Below are 23,417 nucleotides of genomic sequence, written 5' to 3' on the forward strand. Positions count from 1 at the left end.
TTTTTTTAGATTGTGATTGTTTGAAATTAATTTTCTCTGAAAAGATGTCTTCTTGGTTGAATTAAGATTTTGAATATTGTTTATCTGTTGTTGATTTTGAAAAAAAGTGCTTCTTGAATAAAGAGCTGGGCTGTATGAATTTTAACCTAGTGTTACAGCTATGCGACCGATCATGATGAAACTAATATTTAAGACAATTGCCGTCAGGTGCTATTAGTTGCAATATTATTTGAATGCAAGAGTATTCTGAAGAAGAAAACCTTAAAGACAGAAAGAGATTTGACTTGGCGTGGTAAACAGAATGCAATATACATATGATGTGTTATTGAATTGTACACTTGAAACGTATATATAATTTTATTAACCAGTGCTGCTCCAATTTAATTTTTAAAAAAATTAAATAAAAATGATTTTATTTTGTTGGAATTTCATTTTAAATCATCAACGTTATGATTTACACTCTTGTATTTCAGGGAAAGGTGGCTCAGACAGCATGTATGTCAGCTTGCAAGCATTTAGCCACATCCTTGATGCAACTTTTGCTGGAAGCTGAAGTAAGGCAGCTCACCTTGGGAGCTTTACAGCAGTTCAACTTGGATGTCAGAGAATGCGAACGTAAGACAGTGAACCATTCCTTTGCTTGTTTGTTTTCCCTGCATACTCACTTCTGTGAAAAACATTTCTGAGTCCATGGGGTCTTTGGTCCTGATGAAGTCAAAGAATACCTAGATGACAGAACTAACTTGCAGGACTTCTGTCATTAAGGAATTTGAGCACCTAAATGTGCCTATGTCCAAATGTAGAACAGAGAAGATCCCTGGCCACAAGGAAGTTTGCAATCTAGGGTGCGATATAAGGCAGATGTGCATTTAACAGACACCAAAGAAAACCAAAGAAGCCCAAAGACTTCAAAAGAGTGCATCTCCTTTTTATGTTGTATTTTACAACTATTTTTACATCTTATTTGCAAACACTTCTTAGTCTAACGAACAAATGGTGTGTGCATTTATCAGTCAGAAATGCTTCTATTATAGGTAGAAACAGAAAACCTTAGAGTAGTTTAAACACTTAGGTTTTTTTTTTTTCTCTTAGGCAATGAGTTACTGAATTGATTTAGTTGCTCAGTGATGTCATCCAGGAATCAGGCATTTTTGTTCCCTCTCCTCTGCCATATTTAGAGTGTGGACTTCTGTTTCTCATCTGTATTGTAATCAAAAGAGACTCACATTCAAGACAGGAAAAAGGGTCCAGCCTCACCTATTCCTTTTACTAAGAAAATAACAGTATTTTCAAGAGACCTCTAACAGACTTTCCTGTATGTCTCATTGGTCAGAATACTCTAAGGGAGGTTAGATTATCTGGGAAAGAGATAGTGAAGCATTATTATTGACATAGTTGATTCATCATGAATCATTCACTTGGAGTTGAACACAAAATTCGGCTTCGGTTAGGAAAGAAGAAGGAAGGATTGAAGAGTGTCGTGATGTTCATTGTTCAGTCAGTGAAAAACGAAAATGAACCAAAATTATATGACTCCTGGAATTTTTTTCTGATTCTAAGAAAATAAAAATAGTGAAAAATTCTATGAGTCTGCTAGCACTTCTGCCCCACCTTTTTATTTTTATTTTTATTGGTTTCCCTTGTTTGACTTTGATGGCTAGAAATTAGAGTTTTATTGGCTATGCTATTTTTAATGAATTAATTAATTGAGACTTCCAGTTCTAGCCATCACAGAATAACAGGTATCAAAGTCACTCTTCTTTCATAAACAGTGGTAAAACTAGATAAATGTATGAAGCAACTCTTTTTGAGCATTGGATAACAGACAGCACAAGGCTATGATCCTTTAGAGAGGAGAGGTACACTAGGTAAGTTTGTCATTTACTCTCATTTTCTGTCTAGGGGCACTATCCAAACAGCAGCAGAGGAAAGTAGATCCCAAATACAAAGCACTGTACCACACAGAAAAAGAGAATAGCATATAAGGCAGGTGAGACAGCTAGGATTTGTGCAGCAAGATACTAAAGAACAGGGAGTTATTTAGAGAAGTAGCTCCAGAAATCTGCATTGGAGAGTCCTTAAGTCTGATCAAAAACTGAGTTGCCATGTGCAGGGTGAAGCTTTGTGAGGTTTGGCAGAGAATAGCCACTGAGGATCTGTGAGCTGAATAAGAGTGCCAGAGGTTACAGAGTGCTAGGAGACACTGGAATTCTGACCAGTCAGGGTGGAGAGACCAGCTAAACATCTAGTACATTCAATAAGACCCCAAAACGTCAGGCCTTAAGAGCGCTACTTAAGCTCTAGAGTGAGTACTAATCTTGATCCATCCTAATAAAGCCTAATAACAAGACTTAACAGGATAAGAGAAATCTGCCAATAAAATAACTCCCTGCTAAAACAAAACTTAACAGTCTTTGAGGAGGAACACACACACACAAATTCCAGACTCCCAACCACACAGTATCCACAATTTCTCAGCAAAAAGCTGTAATTTGACATGAAAAGAAACAGGAAAATGTGACCCATAACGAGGAAAAAAACAGACAGACCGACTGACAACACAAATGTTGAAAATAACAGACAGGTCCTTTAGCAACCTGAATATAAATATACTCAATAATTTAAAGGAAAAGATGGGCATAATGCATGACTGTAGCTGAAATTTTTTCAAGGCTTGATAAAAAGTATTAATCTACTGACTCAAAAAGCTCAACAAATCTTTAGCAGGAAAAACACAAAGCTATACCCGGGCACATTATGGTCAGATTGCTAAAAATAAACAATGACAAAAGAGAAAATCTTAAAAACAGCAAAAAAAAAAAAAAAAAGAAAAAGAAAAGAAAAGACATTACATATTGAAGAGCAATGATAATTACTGCTAACTTCCTATCAGAAACACTGCAGTGAAAACCAGAAGACAGTAGAACAGCTTTAAAGTACTGAAGAGGGGGGTGTGTGTGGGTGTGTGTGTGTGTGTGTTTGTGTGTGTGTTGGGGTGGGGGGTGGAGGGGCATTCAATCTAAAACTCTTTATCTTGTGAAAAATATCCTTTAAAAATAAAGGTAAAAGAAAAACATTTGCAAATAAACAGAAGTTCATAAAATTTGTCACCAGAAGGTCAACATCATAACACATGTAAAATAAAAGACAGTTTTTCGAAATGAAGGGAAATGATACCAGATGTCAGCTCAGATCTACAGTGTAACTACATTGTTCAAAGATGTCTACAATAGTATCTCCTTTTCCACAACTTTTTCTAGAATCTTGAAACTACCTTATTAAGAAATGACATCTAATTCCCCTTTCTTTGAATCTGGCAAGCCTGTGACTTGATTGTAACCAACAGCATATGGCAAAAGTAGCCTTTGTGACTTCTGTTGCTAGATCATAAAAGCTATGCAGCCTCCATCTCCTTAACTGCTGTGTAAGAAATCCAACAACCCTGAGGCCCCCATGCTGTGAAGATGCCTAAACCAGCTCTTATGGAGAAACCAAGTGGAGAAACGCTGACATCTGACATTTAAAATTTTCTGTTGTCGATACTGTATTTTGTTGTATTCCTTTAAATAGTATCAGGTTTTGTTTTGACCTGCATTTCCATTATTTAAATTGGTTGAATCCTTTCAAGACTTGCTTTTACATTTATAGTGGGTCCAGAGCAGCCTTTTGTCTAGGTCTTATTTAAACCCAAATTTAAAACAATGCCCTCTGCAGGATTCTCTATCGCCATGCCCAGGTATCTGGAGATTTTTCAATTCTGGCTGGTGGGAACACAAAGTATGCTCAGATCTAAAAGAAGCTCCATTTCTGGTGGTTTTTTCCCTGGACTTGGGTAGTTTTTTCCAGTATGTGTGCAGACTAGAACTCTGCCAAATACTGAGTGGCACCCTTCTGTCGTTTTCCTGAGCACCCTCCTTTGTAGCCTTTTCCTCTCTGGTACTTGGCCCTGCAAATACTAGTTGTCTCAGCATTCTGGACTGCAATCTCTGACTTATCAACTCAGACTACCTATATTTTGTTTGGGTTCCCCGCCTTTGCCCGTTTTACATCACAGCTGGGAACCTGCCTCTAGGCATGCTCACCTGGTTTGTTTTCCATCTTTTATGGATCACACCCCTGCATTGACTGTTGTCTAATAACTAAAACCATTCTTTCGGGTGCTTTGTTCAGTTATCCACGTTTTTTGTTTGTTTGTTTTTTGTTTGTTTGCTTGTTTGTTTTTAATGCAGTGGGAATATGAGTCCTCTATTACTCCATCATGACCAATAGCAGAATAAAGTAAACTTCTTTTCAAGATTATATTTAAATTTTATTTTTTTTATAGAAGTAATACCTGCTCTTTGTGGAAATTTTTTGGGAAAACAGAAAGGTACAAAAAGAAAATAAAAACCACCATTATCTCATTGTTCAGAAATAAGTACAATTCCAGAGATTATATCCAGACAGGATAATATCCAGCAGCCACAGAATTGTTTCAAGAAGTCATCCACCAGATTCTTTGCATCTAGTTAGCCAAAATTGTTTTACATGCCTCTGTCTTAACCAATTATTTACCAGGAAAATGAAAACATAATGATTGGCTACAATCAATATTGATTCTTGATGTTGAGTTTGAAGTCATTTTTTCTGAGTTTTGATGAAAGAGGAGAACCTCATTCTGACATAAAGAAGAGGGAGGAAGGGACTTTGGAGTAGGCAACCAACAAATATCTGGTTAAACCACAGTCTGATGAATGATTGGGAATGACTACATTACTGCATTTTTGATAGAGCTAAAAGTTAAAGAGAGATGGGTGGAAATAAAGCTAAATATATGAGTTTCGGAGAGGAGGAGTGATGGCCTAGGAGAAGCACCGATGAGTAGAGAAAATGCCCATCTTATTGCCTGATTCTGAAGTACATTTTATATAGAAGAATGAGCAGCTTCTACTTGAGAGAACTATAGGTGAATTAGTATCCTTAGCAGAGAGCCAGCTTTCAGGTAAGACTAAGAGGTAGAGAGATCATTTAATGAAAAGGCGGAAACATAATAGAATTTGTTAACCTTGCAAAAGGAGTTCCAGAGAGCTAGTATCTTATCTAAAAAGCCATTTAATATTTGTAATAATCTTCAGACTTAGGATCAGCTTGAAGCTAATATTTGTAAGGCATAACAATGCCTTCAATAAACTTATTACCAACTGAAATTTTTTCTGATATGTTGTGGAGCCACTAAGTTTCATCGATTTAGAATTTAATGTTTCATTTCTGATTGGCAGTAATTTGTCTGTCAAGAAACTTTCCATGGACATTTATTTTACTTTAAAAGAAAGAATTCTATTCTACGTCTTTTGCTATACCATCCCCCTTATTTCTTTCCCTTTAGATGCTCAGTGGTCTATAAAAAATCTTAAAGAAATGATACATAAGATTCAAGTAACTATACAGAGGCGTATAAAAGCAGCCCCAAATGACAAGATAATTAACGCTTACATCCTTCTACCCAGTGGTGTGTGCGTGAGGTATTTTCCCTATTGTGTGAGTCCTTGGAAGAACTGCATAGGTCTTGAAAGAAATCAAACTCTGGACATGATAGAATGTGAGTGTACCTTGAGTATTTGACTCTAAGGCCTGGGCTGCCACTTCCTTAGATCCCAAATACATAGCGAATTCTATGCATTACCATGAGCCTGAGATATTCAGCTGGTATAGTGTAGTCAATAAGAACAGACTTTAGAGTCAGCTCGACTAAATAGATTCACATCACCATTTACTTTTAGTGCGACTATGTGTATATTATTTAACCTCTCATAGCTGACCCCATTTATGAAATAGAAATAAAGATAGTACATAATATTACAGGGATGGAGTTGGAATTAAGTAAGGTAATGCATGAAAGGGCTTATTTCATGGCTTGACAAAACACTGAATATGCAGTAAGTAGTAGCTTTTCCTGTTGTTTTCATTATCATCATCATTAGCAGCAGCAGCAACAGGAGTTCATAAATATTTAGCAACTTTAAGAAGGTCTTTTGCAAACCACTCAAACCTTTGTCAATAGTTTGTGAATTGGTTAGATTTGGAGATGCCCTTTTATTTAGTATGAGAAATTAAGTTTTGCTACTTGGTAGTTGTCTGTCGAACTTCTGTGGTTGTCCCAAAAGGTATGATACAGAAGTAATGATTTTCTAATTCTCAGCTTGATGCTTTTGCAAGAAATCAATTAACTCTACTGTTTACTAGAAATGGTAACTACTGCTTGAGGCAGCATTATCTAATAGGAGTGATGTTGCTGGGCAACTGTCTACTGACAAGCTTCCAAACCTTTAAGGGGGAGGTTATTAGGAATTTAGGAGATGGGAAAAAAATATTTCTTTCTCTTAAAAATTGACAATGACCTCTGGTTATTTCTGCTTTACATGGATTTCGTCTTATAAGACATTTGTTTGTTTGTCTTATATTTAGTTTTGGATATTGGAACACAAAATCTTGGCAGAGAAGCTGGATTTTAAATACTAGCAGGTCTCGAATTTGGACCTCTCTATCATTCATACATGAGGATGTTCAGTCTATGTCTGGATTTGTCATTTCCCAAGTTTTCTCTTTATATATGCAAAATAAGGGCATCTAGATTCATATTCCAGCTCAACCACTTGTTAACAGTATTAATTCAGTAATCTGTTTATTCAACAAATATATATAGAGGCCATACTCTGGACAAAGTACCATGCTGGAGGCTGGAGATAAAATAGGAAACATGGATTTTAAATAGGAGAGAGACTTAGATTTGTGTTTTTAGAAGGAACTCTGCAATTTATCAGGAGCCTGAGTCCATTTATAAGGCTGTTGCAGTAATCCATGATAGAGATGATTTGGGAGCTTCGGCATATTTCTACGTGGTAATTTAAGCCATGGGAATGGATGACTTAACTCATTTAACCTCCTTGAGTCCATCCATAAATTGGAAGTACTAATTTCTGTTATAGTTGTCTCACAGTATTGTTTTGATGTCAAATGAGATAATATATATAAAATTATTTGTAAACAGCCATGAAAATTTTATTTATTATAATTACATTTCTTAATCCATATGCTTTTATGTGTTTTCTTATTTCCCACTTCCATTGTCACATGGCTTATAATGTTAAGTGTTTTCAGTTTTTAGTTATCTGCTCAGATCCCTAAATTATTCAGAAGATTAGTATATTAAAAATATAACAAGCCATATTTAGGGGATATTTGGTCACAAGGAAATGCAGCAGCAACTGCATCTTTTACATTTAGTTTAATCCAGCATTTCCCAGGACCCATTAGTCTTTGCACAGAATAAACTGGGTCCCTGAACAGGAAGGTGACGGGACGCATCTTGCCAAATTCTCTCAGTTCTTCGATGGTAGAGTTCTGGCCTATGTTTCCTGTTTGGGAAAGGAACAAGGGCTCCAAAGCCTTGTGTTTCACCTTTCTTGCCATAATAGCCCTGACTTTACAGGTCAGGAAATCAATGTGGAGAATCTGCCTAAACTCGGGATTTAGGGAAACCACCTAAGAGTAACTGTGTGATCGTGCTGAGCCCTGTATGATATGATAGTGGTAGAACACTGTCATTACTTAACCTTCACAAGCCACTCCTCTAACTGAGAGATCAAATAGTTTTCTGCATCCCTAAAAAATTAGTTTTAACTCAGAGTCAGAACCTAGTAGTTCCTAAAACATTTGAGCATTTCCATCTCTTTGTATATATTCACTAAAATAAATGGCTGCAAGTCCCCTTGTGTTATAGCAGGCTCTCCTTGACTCAAGTATGAGATATTTTAGCGAATGTTAACCAGGCAGACCTTAATAGGCTTACTTACAGTTTTGCCACTGAGGCATCTGAATTAAAGAATATAAAGTGATCTCCCTGAACCTTAAGTACCAGGCCCAAACAACTGCCAATTGGGATAACTGTAATCACTTATTTTGATTTTCTACATTACTTGAGCTCAGCTATCCTTGACTCTCTAGTTCCATAAAGTTAATAATCCACCTTTGGTCACTCCCCACAAGAGTCTCTCTTAGGGCTTCAGGCATTCTTTTACCAATCTCTTCCTGATGTGAGGGAGAGAAGAGAAGAGAGTCCTCAGGACCCTGGTGAGAAACATACGGAAAGCATATGTGACAGATCCATACTATCATTCTTCTCTTGCAGCCTTTGAAGTTTATATTATGCAAAGGGAATTCTGGCTCTTAAATAACAGCTAAGCCAGCACTAACTCCAAATCTGCATCAGCCAACCAGGCAAACTGTTAAAGTAACTACTAGCTAGTACATTAAATCAAGCTTCTCAAGCAAGATACCCTATAGTAATTAATTTGTCAATCAAGATTATGTTTAGTCGTCCTTGAATAAGTAGTGCAAAATGCAGAGCCACACAGTTTTCCTTGTTTTTGCTGAGGTTCATAGGAAACTCTTACATTTCCTTCTGGATATAATTCTTTTCTTCCCTACTCTTATTGAGCATATCACCCTTAAGCCCATGTTGTTTAGATCCTAGTCACAGGACAGGATTCAATAAGGGATGGACCATAGCAGAGCAGAGCGCTACTCTCCTCTGGCAAGGGAGATACAAAAGAAAGCATTCTGGAGAAGGGATCACGGTTCCACCATTTCTCTCAGTGTCCTTGCATTTATCAAGGAAATATGATGAGATTATGAAGACAGCTGGTGTATCAGTTCATACCTGAAAGATCAGTTTATTGATTTTCAGTTCACTCCGCTATCCAGCTGTACACAGAGGGGGATTACTGCACTAGAGCTTTACAGGGGCTCTAGGTTTTCTTGGATTCTTGAGCTGCACATTCTAGCAAGGACGAGACTTTGCCCCATTTTTATTGTAAGTTGCCCAGCATTGTTAAAAGCTTTCACATGACTCATATTATTCAATTTTTTTAAAAAATTGGTCAATGGCAGCACAACTTAGTTCTCCAAAGCTTCACCCTCAGTGGGAACTTGTTCCCAGATGACTGAAGATAATATAATTATGAGCTTGGCTGCCACATTCCATAGACTGCTGACTTCCCATCCTGGGAAATGATGGGAAGTTTCAATGCCCTGTTTCTGCCATTACCTACTAACCAATTCCAAACATTCAACTTTTACTCTAAAGTCTTTTTTTTGTCAGCTTGATCTCTAATAATCTGTCTTAATTAAAGTATGTCTATTTGTAAGGAACAAAAATCTATTCAAACCAGTTCAAGGATAAAGGAGGGCTTATTTTAAATACCTTGATTTCATAGTATCCAAGAAAAAGGTAAACAGGAGATCAGTTAGATCAGGAATCATAACTGTTTTGTTCATTCCTGTCTCCTTAGCACCTAGCACAATGCCTGACCTTTAATAAATAATAAATAGTTATTGAATGAATAAAAATTACTCAATTAGCAACTCGGTTTATAGATCTTTCAGCTCTGAGGATGAGGCAGAAGTAGGAAGTAGCTTGGGATGGATGTCATGTGATGCGAATAGCAAGACAACCTGGGATGTAGTTGGACTCCTAAGGATTACTCTCTTAGGATGATATACAACTCATAAGTCAATGATTGGCAACTTTAGTTCATATATTTCATTCTATGGATTATAAAGCCATCTTTGCCCCCAACAGTTCTCAATATATCAACTGTAGAGTATGTAAATTAAAATTGTGAGTGATAGAAACAGATAGATTGGCCTTTGAAACCTGGATCTTCATTTTAGTAATTTGTGCATACTTAACTCATCCTCCAAACCTCAGTTCCTTTATTTGTAAAATGAAGTTATAGTTGTACCTGTCTTATAGACATGTGATTAAGTGAGTAATTACAATAACTGTTAGCTGCCATCCTCATTGTCTCTGTCACTGTCATCATCCTCATCAACAGGAGTACTGGGCTGAAAGTCAGGAGACATGTATTATGACCTCAGAATTTCACCACTGGCTATTTGGTCTTGGGAATTCTTGAAACCTCTTTGTGCTTTGCACTTCTCATCTATTAAATGAAAATGTTGGGCTAGATGATTTTTCTGAATTTCTATTTAGTTCCAAGATATTTAAGATTTATCATAAGAGGGAAGATGGTGTGGATATTTTTATGTCTTTGGGGAGTTGTTAATAGAAATTAAATGAAATAATGCATATGAAATTTTTTATAGATTCTAGTATGTACGTAAATGTAAGAATCAGTAAGTGTTAAATATGTTTATCATTGTTTTTATTATAGTTAAGTGTGATGTCATATTTTTCAGGGGACTTATACTCAGAGTATATGGAGGCAGAAAGCAGGCTTTGAGTGATTGCTATCAGAGGCTCTTGTAAATTCATTGACAATTGGAATAAGATATTGACTTTAAATAAATAGATGGCCAGATATTTCTCCAGCAAAATGGGTTTATTCAGGAACAACAAAGAATTGCAGTTCAGGACATGCAGTCCAATGGTGAACTAGATGCAAATCCAGGGAAACAAAAGAGAGGAATGCTCTTTTAAGGACTTGAGAGGGGCCGTTGTAAACAAAATGTCTATTGGAGGAGACTAAAAGTTTGAAGATAATGACTTTTCATTGGCTGAACTGTCACTGGGAAAGAAGGAATCTTTTCTTCTTCCTGCTGGTTTCACTTACTGTGGGAGAGTAGTCTCTTCCGGTTGGGGTCAGTAGTGTTGTTGAGTGGCATGTGTGGGAGTTCTTTCTTCTAGCCTTCCAAATTCATTTTAAATGATGTTTCTTTATTAATTTTCATATAGGTCAAGAAATTCTTCGCAGTTTAATTTTCTATATAATCTTTAAGATAGAATTATCTCAGAGTCTGCTTTATACTTTTTGCTTTTGAATAATATTGGTTTAGGAAGCAAGTCAAGCTGTCTAATCAAGACCTGAAGGATTATATTATCCTGTAGAGATGTCACTGTAGTTGTGGGTAAAATCAGAGTTGCCGTGATGAAAACATAATAGGTAAGCAATCGAGGAGACAAAAGAGTATTAATACATTTCTTTTGGAAACTTGGTTATCAGGGCATGAGTACTGGTAGAAATAGATTTAAAGAGGATAAGCTAGCTCTCTGTAAAATTAAGTAAATCTCAGAAACCTTATATCATTGTAGCAAATGGCACCATTTCATACTAAGATTTTCTTGTGAAAAGTTTGGTATTTACTTTCCAATCAAAGTGTATTTTATCTAACGGACACTTTTCAAATTGTATCATAAACATTTGATACCTCTTCAAATCTTAAAAGGAGAGCCATCTAAAGATTTAAGGTTTGAAGAGAGACAAATGGAAGAAGTTTGAGCTTATTAAAATTTTAAACCTGATCTCCCTAGGTTATGTGAACATAACACTTGCCTCTTTTGTTAGAGTATATATAGTGCTTAAAGATGAAAATTGCCTATGGGTAGACTACTGAAGACATTTTGTGTATTTCAGTATCATTGATTTCAGATCCCTTAGCTTCTATCCTCAGCCTCATCTTTCTGAATTATAATTTTAAAACAAGCTTTCCCTTTCTGTCTTCTTACATCTGAGAAACATTAAAGAAGATTGATGATTGACTTCAAGCTTGTATGCAGAAAAACAAACTTGTATCCTATAATTTGCAGTGCTCTGCACATGTGAAAATCTAAGGATAATTAGTTGTTATTGCTTTAATACGATGAAGACAACTTGTTCCATGAGACATGTTCCATGGCTAATGAATTTTGTCTTTTGGTTGATTGACTGGTTAATGGAATCAGAAAATTATTTTATGTCTCTTCTTTACAATAATATTTTCATTCTCTTCTGGGAATATGTAGAGATTTAGGTAGCCAGTCTTTATTAGAGCACATCTCTCTCTATTCATTTTAACATTTGTTTTCCTCATTTTTCAATTTTGTTCTATATTCTTGTTTTTGATTCTCATTGTGTTTCAATATTTGCAGTAAAATTTGCAGATTTGCAAGGGAGAATCATTAAGTTGGTAATTGTGTATATATATATGTATACGTATATATATGTGTGTGTATATATATACATACACACAGAGTAATCAACAATGCAGTCATTTTATCATTCTTGTTTTCTCTGTAAGACCTGGAATACTGTAGAATTGTATACAAGAAATGAGATTTAAAACTCAAATGTAGCGAGAATTCGTAGTTTGAAAAATGTCTGGTATCATTTTCTCAGGTCCCTAGCTTACAGTCAACCTATCCAAAAGCTTCTTTGGAAACTTATGAATTATACGGCTTTCTCTCTTTCCCACTTCCCAGGCCCTTACCAGTTCTTTTTAAAAGCACGATTGAGCTTGGCTTCTCAGATCTAAAATAGTGTAGGAAGAGCACAAACTGCAAATATCTTCCTTCCATCAGAAATAGTTACTACAAAAGCCCTACTTTGTTTGCTGTTGTCTTTCCACGCCTGCAAGGTTTTGCGTCCTAGGTGCTATGCTATTATAATGTGTCTTTCTTAGCTATGGAGAACTCATAAAGAAGGCTTCCCTGCCGTTAAAATGGCCATGTCACTTCTCTTTGACTATGGATGATGGACCCTGTACCCTCTAGAAAGGTTTTTCTCAGACATGGGTCAGTGAGTAGTGCCTACTCAGCAGTTTTTTCAGTTTATGGCTAAATTTCCTTAAATTCCAGAAGATAAGACATCATTGTCTCTCTGAGCCCGTTGCCAGACACTCGGTCATTTGATAGTAGGTGTTGCCAACCTGAGCAGTGAGGGCAGGCAACCTGCTCTTCCTCACCATGGCCTAAGATGCCATCCTTGTCAAGCGAATGGAGATGGATCATGCTGCTCTAACCTTGCTATACATCACTGTCAAGCCCTGCTATTGGCTTCCAGAGATTGGCCAGCACAGACAAAGTACTTTTTCTGGTAGCAAATGATACCTTGGATTGTTTGTGGGACATATTAGTGATAAAGGAGTACAAAGGACCTGCTACATGAAGGATCATGATTCCCATTTAAGCTTCTTTTTCTGCTGCAGACTTTCCCAATACCCTAGATTCTGTCCGGCTGTTTGGTAAATGTGGTTCTTATCTCATCTCTAAATAAGAACAGTGTCTGATTCCTCTTTGAAATTGTGTAGATTTTTCTTCTTGGTTTTATTTCAAGGGATATTTGGGAGTGGGGTGAGGGTGGCAGCAAGGATTTAACTTAAACAGCTGGTAATTTCCAAAGGCCATTTTCTTGCTTCATGGTTTCAAAAGGGAGAGGACCAGTTTTCTTTAAAGTGATATTCCAGAGTTGGTGATCCTTCCCGCTTTCTCTGCATTTTCTACTTTGGCTGCTTCAGGTTTTATGCTTTGTTTTTTCTCAACTTTATACACTTTGGAAGTTTCAGGAACCAGAAAGATTAAGAAACACCATTTCAAAGGAGAAAAAGTCAAAAATATATTGTGTTTATCGCTACTTTCTTGTCACTTTACCCAGACTTGGTAAAACAGATTTCTTACGGTTAAAGGAGGGTATCATAGCAATTTTTTAATCTTCAAATCCTTTTTACTGTTTCTTTACAAGAAACTTTAGAAAAAAATTATTAAAAATTTTTTAAAAATCCTCATGGTTTGCTAGAAAACACCCAGAAACATTTTCATGGAGAAATGACCCTGTAGAAACAACAGTTCGTCTTAATCATCGTAAACCAGAGACCTCACCATTTGCCCCACAGCAATGTATGGCCATCTCTTTCTGTTGTATCAACTAGCTACAAACAAACATCACCTCAGCTGATGATTATTTTATTAGCACTGCTTCGTCATTTCATCAAACCATTTGCACCTCCCTTTCACTCACACAGGCCAAAATCCTAATGTTTATAATAAGCCTGAGTCTCCCAACAATATCAGATGCATTTACTGCTTTGCTTGTCTCCAAGTGTTTACATTGGGGCATTATATACATTTCATATTTTCTTTGGCCCTCGTTTCATGTCTTTGGGGCTGAGGCCAGTAAACTATTTATTTTAATTGGGCCATTTTATAGGGTGTAAACCAGGAAATAATTTTAAATACCATGTCTATTTAGAAATTATTTTAATTGTTGAAAGTTGGCTGACTTCTCAGGTCTGCAAGTAGTTCCCATAACATTCTCATCCATCTACTACTGCCTTTAGATGGCACAACACTTTCTACTTCTCAAAAAATTGATGAAAGTCCTAATTTTTATAAGACATTTAAAAAAAAATGCAGGCCTTTCCATCATTTCATGCTTTAACTTTTCAGCATTTCATAGATTCTGATTTGAGTTCTGCTGTTTTAATTAAATCATCTATCTAGTCTACTTTCAGTATTACCTATTTTAAAAATCCTCTTTTTCTCTTACTCTATTTTACATGAGAGAGAGAGAGAGAGAGAGAGAGAGAGAGAGAGAGAGAGAGAGAGAGAACCAAGAATCACCTTAGCATTCTCAAATTTCGTATTTTAAGATTGGAATTTGGAAAATACCGTTGCTGACACTTCCATTTAGAAATGCTGGTTTCCAGACACCAGTGAATTAAAATGTGTAGAATTTTAAGTCTTGCTATAATGTTCTATAATGGCAGTTGACTGTATTTTACTTATATTTTCCACTCCTTTCCTGAGAGAAGGTGGTATGTACAGTCACTTGTGGGATAATGTATACTAGGGTGAGTCAATTGAGGCCATGTTGTCTTTGGTTGCTAAGTAGCTGTGAATTTGGACAATGCATTTACTCTCTTTCTAAATCTTTTTTTCTCATCTGTTATATGTGAGTGGGTTACACTAGGATGTCCAATAGGACTGCATGGCTAGGAGTTAGCCATGCAAGTGGAATGAGGTACGTTGCAGAGGGTGTTCTGACAAAGACAGGTATTTGTATAAATTCTGGGAGGAAATAAAGAACAGGGTATATTAGGGAACTAAGATTAGTTCATTATGACTGGAGAATAGAGTGAAAAGAAGTGAGGATAGCCAAAAGGAAATGATGCAAGACTTATTAAGAAGTATGTACAGTTGGCGCTTGAATGATATGAATTTAAACTGCGCAGGTCCACATATATGCAGATTTTTTTTTCAATAAATACCTGTACTGTTTTCAATCTATGGTTGGGGGTCCATAGATGTGGAGCGCCAACTGTATACCTTGGTATATGCTCTTTCTTATAGAAGACTTGAGCATCCTCAGATTTTGGTATCTGCAGGGGTCCCAGAATCAAACCCCTGCCTGTACTGAGAGACAACTAAGTTTGGGGAGGTCAGAAGTTATATGCAGGTTTTGACTGTATGGGGTCCAAGCACCTAACCCCCACATTATTCAAGGGTCAACTGTACTTTAGTCTAAGTACACAGGGAGTTGTTATATGTTTTAAGCATGAGAGTGACATGATCATTTTCTGCTTTAGAAAAATCACTGTGGCAAAAGTGTGAAAAATGCATAGGAGAAGGGAGACACTAGACATAGAAACTAGTTAGGAGTAGTGTTGCCAGATGCAAACCAGGACTCCAAGTTAAATTTGAATTTCAGGGGAAAAAATGAATTTTAGGTAAGTAATTTTTTAGTATAAATAGGTCCCATATACTGAATGGTACATGCAAATGTCAGGTAAGATAAGGCCTGAAAAAGTGTTGCTTTAGTAAGAAGGAAGCCAAAGCAGATTTTGGAGAGAGTACTTTTAGTGGAAGTAGGGTGGTAGAAACCATACTGCAGAGAGATGAGGAATGAATGAAGATAAAGAAATTGAATCGGTGCTTGTAAGCAACTCCTTCAGAAATTGACTAAGAAAAGGAAAGAAGGGTTATTTATTTCATAGCCTCTGAGAATGTCACTGGTTCTTTTTCATTATGTTGCCATTATTAAGCCTCAAGATTTGGAACTGTTTAATTGCAAATAACATCAAACATTTCATATAATGTTTTATTCATATAACTAAGAATTTTATTCATATAACTAAGAATAAAAGAAAAATGATTCTTACTTTATTTTCTTTATAGGCATCAGTAAAGTTGGCCGAGTAATATTTCTCTTCTTCCTGTCTTTCTCTGCCCTTTCCTTCTCATGATGTCCCTTCCTGGAGAAATTCATGTCTCCTTAGTTTTTTACCAGATCTCAGCGGTCAGACTGCTAAAGGCCTGCTCTTCCCCTCTGACTCACTGGAATCTCTTTGTCAGCTGTCTACCTGTCAGTAGATGGAAACAAGGTGTAGTAGCTTAAGCTCCTGCCCCAGCAATTAACCAGGGAAAAGAGTGAGATTCCCTACTCTCCCTTAGAAAAGCATTTTTGAGGGCTTTCAACAAGGACCATTTTAAAGACAGGAGTGCTTTTAATTCTTGAGATGCTCATTTATCTCTTATACCTCCTAGCACTTAAGAAATTCCTTTAAAAGTGCTAGTTTACCATGGAAAGAAGTTGTTGATGTACCTTAAGAAACCAGTTATTTTCATTTCCTTTTCCTCCAGCTAACCTAAATTCTCTTTAAACACTCATCTCTCCCTCTCTTAGCAGTGCGGATAAGGTAAAATGCTTGCAGCTTCCTCCAGAGCTCCTGCATGTCTGAAGTCAATTCCTTGACCCCTTACCTTATAACTACCAGCTTGAGGTCTCAGGTTTCACTGACAGTCTCCTCTTCTTTTTTTTTTGTTTTTGTTTTTGTTTGTTTGTTTGTTTAAGGGTGAAAAAAGAAAAGAGAAAACATACCCCAAACTGATCTGTTAGTGGCAAAGTTTATATTCCCTAGTAAGATGGATCCTGAGTTTACAGCTTGACCTCTGAAAATTCATTAGCCTGTGTAACCAGAATAGCAGACCAGTGTTTATGTTGATATTGATCTAATGCAACTATTTTACATGGATGTTGAATCACTGTTTGAATATTTTATATTAAAATTTCATCAGAGTGGGGGATTCTCAGCTAACACTAGAACAGTGTCATGAAGCAAAGAAGCAAAGCTAGAAAATGTTAGCTTTCCCCAGGCAAGATATGTAGAACTTTGTACTTTGCCATATCAAAAATAATCTCTAATAATGAAGACTTGTTTTAATTTAATATCTTTAAATTTTTGATTCATTGAAGAAGTGGTCATATGGGGAAAATGTATATTATTATTTTAAAGTATCCAATTCTAGGTTTCATATTGATTATGGTATGAGACATATATGGCTATAGCCTAGATATTAAAATGGACCCAATAACAAGTTAAATTGCACTTCATCTGAATTAGACCTTGTGTTCCAATAATGATTCTCAGATACCAACTGGGTGTCCTACAATTCAATCCCATTCTAACACCAACTACCCAGAATTAGTGCAGACTCTACATGTTAAAGGTCAGTCCCACAATACGGCCCCTCATCAGATATCAGCCAAGTCTTACGTGTCCTCAAACCACTCATACTTTTTCCTAGCTGACTATAGACTCAGAGCTCCCCACACTCCCTTCGGGTTCAATAATTCATTAGAAAAAGTCACAGAGTTCACTAAAAGTGCTGTACCTATGATTGGTTTTATTATAAAGGCTATAACTCAGGAATAGTCAACTGGAAAAGATGCATAGGACCAAGTCCTAGGCAAAAGGTGGGCAACACAGTTTCCATATCTTCTCCCTATGGAATCCAGGCATGTCACCCTCCCAGCATATCAGCGTGTTCACCATTCAGGAAGATTCAGTGAACTTCAGTGTCCAATTTTTATACAGGATTTCATTACATAGGTATGACTCAATAAATAATTGGTTATATGATTAAACTTAATCTCCACTCTCTAACCCCTCCGTGGAGATTGGGGATGGGGCTGAAGGTTTAAACCTGATAATCAAAGCCTTGGTCATTCTGGCTTGTCCAGCCTCTCCTTTAAAACTAAGGGCCTGCCTTCAGTCACCTTGTTAGCATAAACTTAGATATGGTCCAAAGGAGCTTGTTATGAATAGCAAAAGACACTCCTATTGCTCAGGAACTTCCAAGGGAATTTGAAACTCTGCTCCGAGCTGGGGACAGTGACCAGATTCATATTTTTTATTATATCTCAGACTTCAAGAATATATTTGATTCAGTTACATGGCTTTAAGTAAGTAAAATATTACCTTCATTTTATAACAGAGACATCTGGCACTAAGAGTTTATATGATTGGCGCCAGAACACATAAGTATACTCTAGAAAGGGTTGCAATCCAAGTTACCTTAGTTAATGATATGTCCATTTTCTGTGGACATAAGCTTAGACTATGAGACCCAGTTCTCCTAGGAAATTGTGAGACTGTCCATGAAATGTGTACCAAGGAAACATTATCTACTGTCAGTTTAGAAAAAGTTGTATTGATGTTTTAAAAAATCTATCTTGTTAACTTAGGAAACATCCCATGTGGAACCTACCTTAATTATTTCTCTGACTTTGAGCTTTTTTCATAGTGTGGAACGATATAGCTCAACCTCATTCAAGAGTCCTGAGAGTGAGTCTTGATATTTTTTTCTTTTAATGGTCAGCATTTATTTTATATTGTACACTTATGTAACATTTTGCATTTATAGATCAAGATTGTTAGTCACCACTGGCTGTGGAAACGAAAGCAAAGAGCTTTGTTCAGAAACTTACATGCCAATTAACTGTCATCATTTTTAAAAAATTTACTGCTTTCTAAAAATGATCTGATGTTTTCAACAGAAAAAATTGAAAAATAAATAAATTAGATATAAGAAAGAGATAATGGGATGAAGAGAAAAATGGTAAGAATACTAGCATAAGGATTAATAGGTGATATAAAAATTTACTAACAGGCATGGTGAAGAATATACAAAACATACAACTCTCTCAGAGGGTGAAATTTTTAAAATATGAGCTGAATAAAGCCATTGTATAGTATCATGGACATGTGCTTTAATCCTAATTTTATAGCCAATGTAAACATAGAATTTAGATTGTTTTGAATTTGGGAAGTGCTCTTTCTTTGTCATTTCAAAATCTGGAGTCATTCTTCACACATTTCGTTTTGGTTTACATTCATTACAATCAACATCATCTAAAGCTATACTGTCCAATTCTATAGCTACCAGCCACAGTGGCCATGAGCATTTGAAATGCATCAAGTCAGAAGTGAGATGTGTTGTAAGTGTAAAATACCTATTGGATTTTGAAAAAACCTTGTGAGTAATTTTTAAAATATTAATTCATGTTGAAAGTAAAATATTTTAGATATATTGGGTCACATAAGATATATTATTAATTTAAAATTTTTCCTTTTTTCTTTTTTTAATGTGCCAACTAGAAATTCTAAAATTACACATGTGGCTTGCATTTCTATTTGGACAGTGCTTTTCCAAGAGAATTGATTTTCACTGTTATGTTAAATGCCCTTTCTCAGTGTAAAATTTCAGATAGCTATAGCTTTGTGTATGTATTCATACAGCAGAATAATCAATGCTGAACAAACACATGGATAAAATTAAGTCCTTAAAAGCATAGTAAAAATATCAAGGATATAAAGTTACTCCTTCAGAATACCAGTCTTTCTCATCTCTTAGGAAATCCATTCCTTTCATGGCATATCCTCAGCTTTCCTAGAGATTATGCACAGAAGTACCGCCGATTGCTAATTGGGAGAGGCTTCTTTTCAGCATAATTTTAAAAAATCTATTATGAAATTGGCCCTTATTTTGCAAAATTATAAGGCATTTGGGAACTTCAGAGGGAAATTATGACTTTACACAAATCTATATATTTTTATGATTTTATTATTCCCTAACTAAATGGAAAAGTATATTTATTTTGTATATAAAAGAATATGTAAAATGAATATTTGTTTTTAGACATTCTAGGTGGATGATGAATTTTGAGAGGGATTAGATTCTAACCAGTTCATGGACTTAACCTTTGTAGCCTTAATTCATCCGTAAAAGTCCTCAGTAATAACAAATGCTCCCTTCAGCTTTAGGATTCTAGATTGTGGACTCAAGTCCTAGGACATACTTTACTTTTTTTGTTTGGGGGGGTGGCGGGGGGAGGCATTATTTTTCTGTGGCTTATTAAGGGAAAGTGCAATGCCATTGGCATGACATTGCTCTACGACTTGTTATGGTCTTGACTTTCTTTAACCCTTCTTCCCCTGTGAAGAATCAAACAATACAAAAGTCACTGTTTAGTGAATGCAGTGGAAGTATTGTTATCTGTCATTTAGAATATTATTTTGTAGTCAAAGAGCAGCATGTATTTCTATGTAGGCATCCAATGCCCCCTGTACTCCATGAAACAGTAGGAATTCATATTATCTCCATCTTAGGTCTTGAACAGAATCGTTTTCTCTTCTGTTTTACTAGATTCATCCAACTAATTTCATTAAACTGTTTGCTGATTCTTATGTCAGGCAAGACGTAGAAATCAATTTCTCCCACTTACTAGGTTTATTCCTCATAAGGCGGCTTCTTCGGGTACTGTCATTGACACCAGTCACTGCAAGTGCCTGGACCTTCACTTCCTCTCAGTGGTACTGTACAAAGGACAGCCAGATAGTGATTGTTTGGCCTGTTTACTTAGGAGCAGCATGAAAGTTCCTTCATGCTTGTGGCCATTTCCTAGCTTATAGGATGGTTAAATCCTTATTACTTAAAAAGCCATCTCTATCTGTCTTAGTTTTCAATTGTCTTTCAGAGCAAAAGGAGCTTGGAGAATTGAACTTGGAGAATTAAATTTTAAAAACTGGAGTACTGGTTTGGCATTAGAGTTTATCAGTTTTAATCAGATTTCTCTCACAGAAACTTTGAGAATAAGTTTGAGTTAGCCCATATTTTTCTCTGTCCTTCTTGATGTGGGAGGTTTATTGAATTATATATTTAATGTAAAAGCAAAGAATCATTTACATCACAGAGTAATAGTCTAGATACTTAAAGGTAGCTATTGTTTTATGTAAAATATTCATAAAAGCACACTTTTATGGATATAGTCAGTTGAGTCTCCAAGGAGCCTTTTCTTCCCATTCCCCGCCCTCTTCCTGTCTCTTTGCTATCTCTTGCCTTAATTCTTACTTCCTATGTTCTGGCCAACCTTTCTCTGACCAGCAGGGCCTTGAGTGGATTCCCTGTGGAATCCATCAACTCCTCTCTGTAATTAGCTTAGTGGAGCAACTGTGAAGTGATGCAAGAAGGCTTTAGTTTCCCTGGAGCCACACTTCGTAGTCTAGCACACTCCTTATCTGTTGCTCCAGGGAGCCAGATACCAGGAAACCATTATATTAATACAGCAACAGCAGCTCTTATTTTTTCAATCCCACAAAAACCACATGTGACCTGACATGATCTTAAGATATAAACAAGTAGTACCCAACATTCTTTGGGCTCCGAGGTACTGTGTTTTCTTTCTCACCTGGCATTTTTGGCCAAAACCAAACCCCTGGTCCATTCAATGAGGGCTGGAGCTATCTTGTCCCTTGCCTGACCTGGAAGTTCATTGGGACCTATAGCGTAGAAGGTTATTCAGGGACCTCTGGTTACAATTTTGTCTAATGTCTTTTCAACTTCCACTTACATGAACAAATTAGGTTTTCCTGTAACAATATTATTTTACCTATTTGCTAGGTATTATACTAGGTTTGCTTTTCTGAAATAAATTTTACCTTGTTCCTCATCGTCTTTTGAAAATTATTGTTCTATTGTCAATTTACAGATATTCAAAAGAATTTGTTTTATATTTTGTTTATCACAACTTGATTTTGATAAACTCACAAAAATCCTATCTAGATATACAGATTATAGACTAAGGCAATCATTTTGTCTTCTCAAAGCCCCTTCTAACTCTGACTCAATCATTTTATTCTAATTAGGGCTCAGTGTTCTTTGTAAAATGTATATTTTTTCTTTAGCCAAATGGGAATGTACCAACTAATTCTAAAGTTTACTTAAAAATTTTTTTTTCTTCCTCCTCTAAGTGACAGAATTAGTAATTTAAGATTAGCCTTCAAGAAGTCTAGAAAGCATTTTGAAATGAGTGGACTCTCTACTTTTTTTTTCTTCTTTTTGGTAATTTCATTTCATTACAATGTAAGATTTTAGAAATGTAAACCTACAGGATATTTTTGAGAAATTAATATCGTTTTTAAAGACAATTGTCACACCTCATAAATTTAAGTATGTATGCGAATGTGAGGGAACGTTGGCTATTTCATAAGTAAAATACTTTTTTGTATGATTTTCTTTCCCCGCTTATACCTTCACTTAGCAGTATGCCTTCTTTCCTATGACTGTCACACCTTTTTATTTTATTAAATGAAATATTTCCTTTATTAACTTAATGAGTCGGTAATTTTCTCAATAAAAGATTTTTCACATTTGCAAATTAGATCTTGGAGTCAGGCCCAGACACCAGCATAGACTCTGAAAGGGCAGGGACAAGGGCAGGGAAGAGTTGCTGGAAAGAGCCAAGCTCTCTGTAGGCTGCTGCAGAGCTGTTCAGGGGTTCTACTGACCTGAACAAGTTTTCCAAGAGAAAGCTTTCTTGCCAGCCTCACTGGAACCTTGACTCAGTCTCTAAGTAACATGAGATAGTCAAAGATAAGGTTTGAAGATTTGATTCTGTGTTAAGTGGAGCAAGCACCTGATGTTCTCGCGATGCTGAGGCCACTGTGCAACTCCAGGCTGTAGAAACTTAGAGACTGAAAACCTACTACAGATCTTGGAATCCACAGACAAGTCCAGACAGGGCCTTGTCCATTGTGCCCTATATATCTACTGGTTCCACTTGGCCACACTTGCATTCACGTACTCCTTTCTGTGATGTCAAAAGATCTTCATTTGTGACTCTAAAGAGGCTTCTTGTGTATAATCAATTTGTGTTTGTATCAATGTATTGCAGCAGACTGGGGGCTTCTTGCCCCCCTCCCATGTGTAGTTTTCCTCCTTTATATCAAGCAATGTCTGGGAATTGGGGTGTGTAAATCAATCCCAGTTGCCTTAATGCTAACTCTTGAATAAGTTATATCTTTTGCCACTAGAGAAGTACCACTAAATCATCATCACTAAATAATTTGGCGTGTGTGTGTGTATGTGTGCTTTCTTCTATTACCTTTCTCTGATTATAAAAGTAGTTGTACTCATTTCAAAAGTTTATAAAATGTAAAGAAGAATAAAGCCCTCTTGTAATCTTCCTCTCACTAACCTCCTCAGTTAACATCATAAAGTCGGTGCTTACTGTTGTGTTTTCTATGCATGTTATATTTTACCCAGTTGAAATCAGACTATATACAAATTTTCTTTTTAAAAAATATTCACACTTGTGCTATTAATATTTTTCATATGTCTAAAAAAATGACTCTAGGAGAACAGTCGTGTTTTTAAAGATATATTGAGTCTCAAATTACATATCTATTTTATGCATTTGTTGCATTTTTAAAGCAATATTAATGGAAATTATTGTGCTATGGCTAATATACTAGTAATTAGTTAGACCAACTGCCTTTAAGCGAAGCACTGAAATATTTGTCTGTAAATAAATTTGCAATGATAG

General features: G+C 36.1%; 1 protein-coding gene across 1 annotated transcript in view; it reads left to right on the forward strand.

The window, feature by feature from the left end:
- The window catches only part of EXOC6B (exocyst complex component 6B), a 519,851-nt gene that overhangs the window by 353,890 nt on the left and 142,544 nt on the right, over nt 1-23,417 (forward strand). Inside the window, exon 19 of the mRNA XM_015587609.2 lies at nt 474-615. Within this exon, the coding sequence (XP_015443095.1) occupies nt 474-615 (142 nt within the window). The remainder of the gene's footprint in view (nt 1-473; nt 616-23,417) is intronic.

The sequence above is a fragment of the Pteropus alecto genome, unplaced genomic scaffold, assembly GCF_000325575.1.
Source record: "Pteropus alecto unplaced genomic scaffold, ASM32557v1 scaffold131, whole genome shotgun sequence".
NCBI lineage: Eukaryota > Metazoa > Chordata > Mammalia > Chiroptera > Pteropodidae > Pteropus > Pteropus alecto.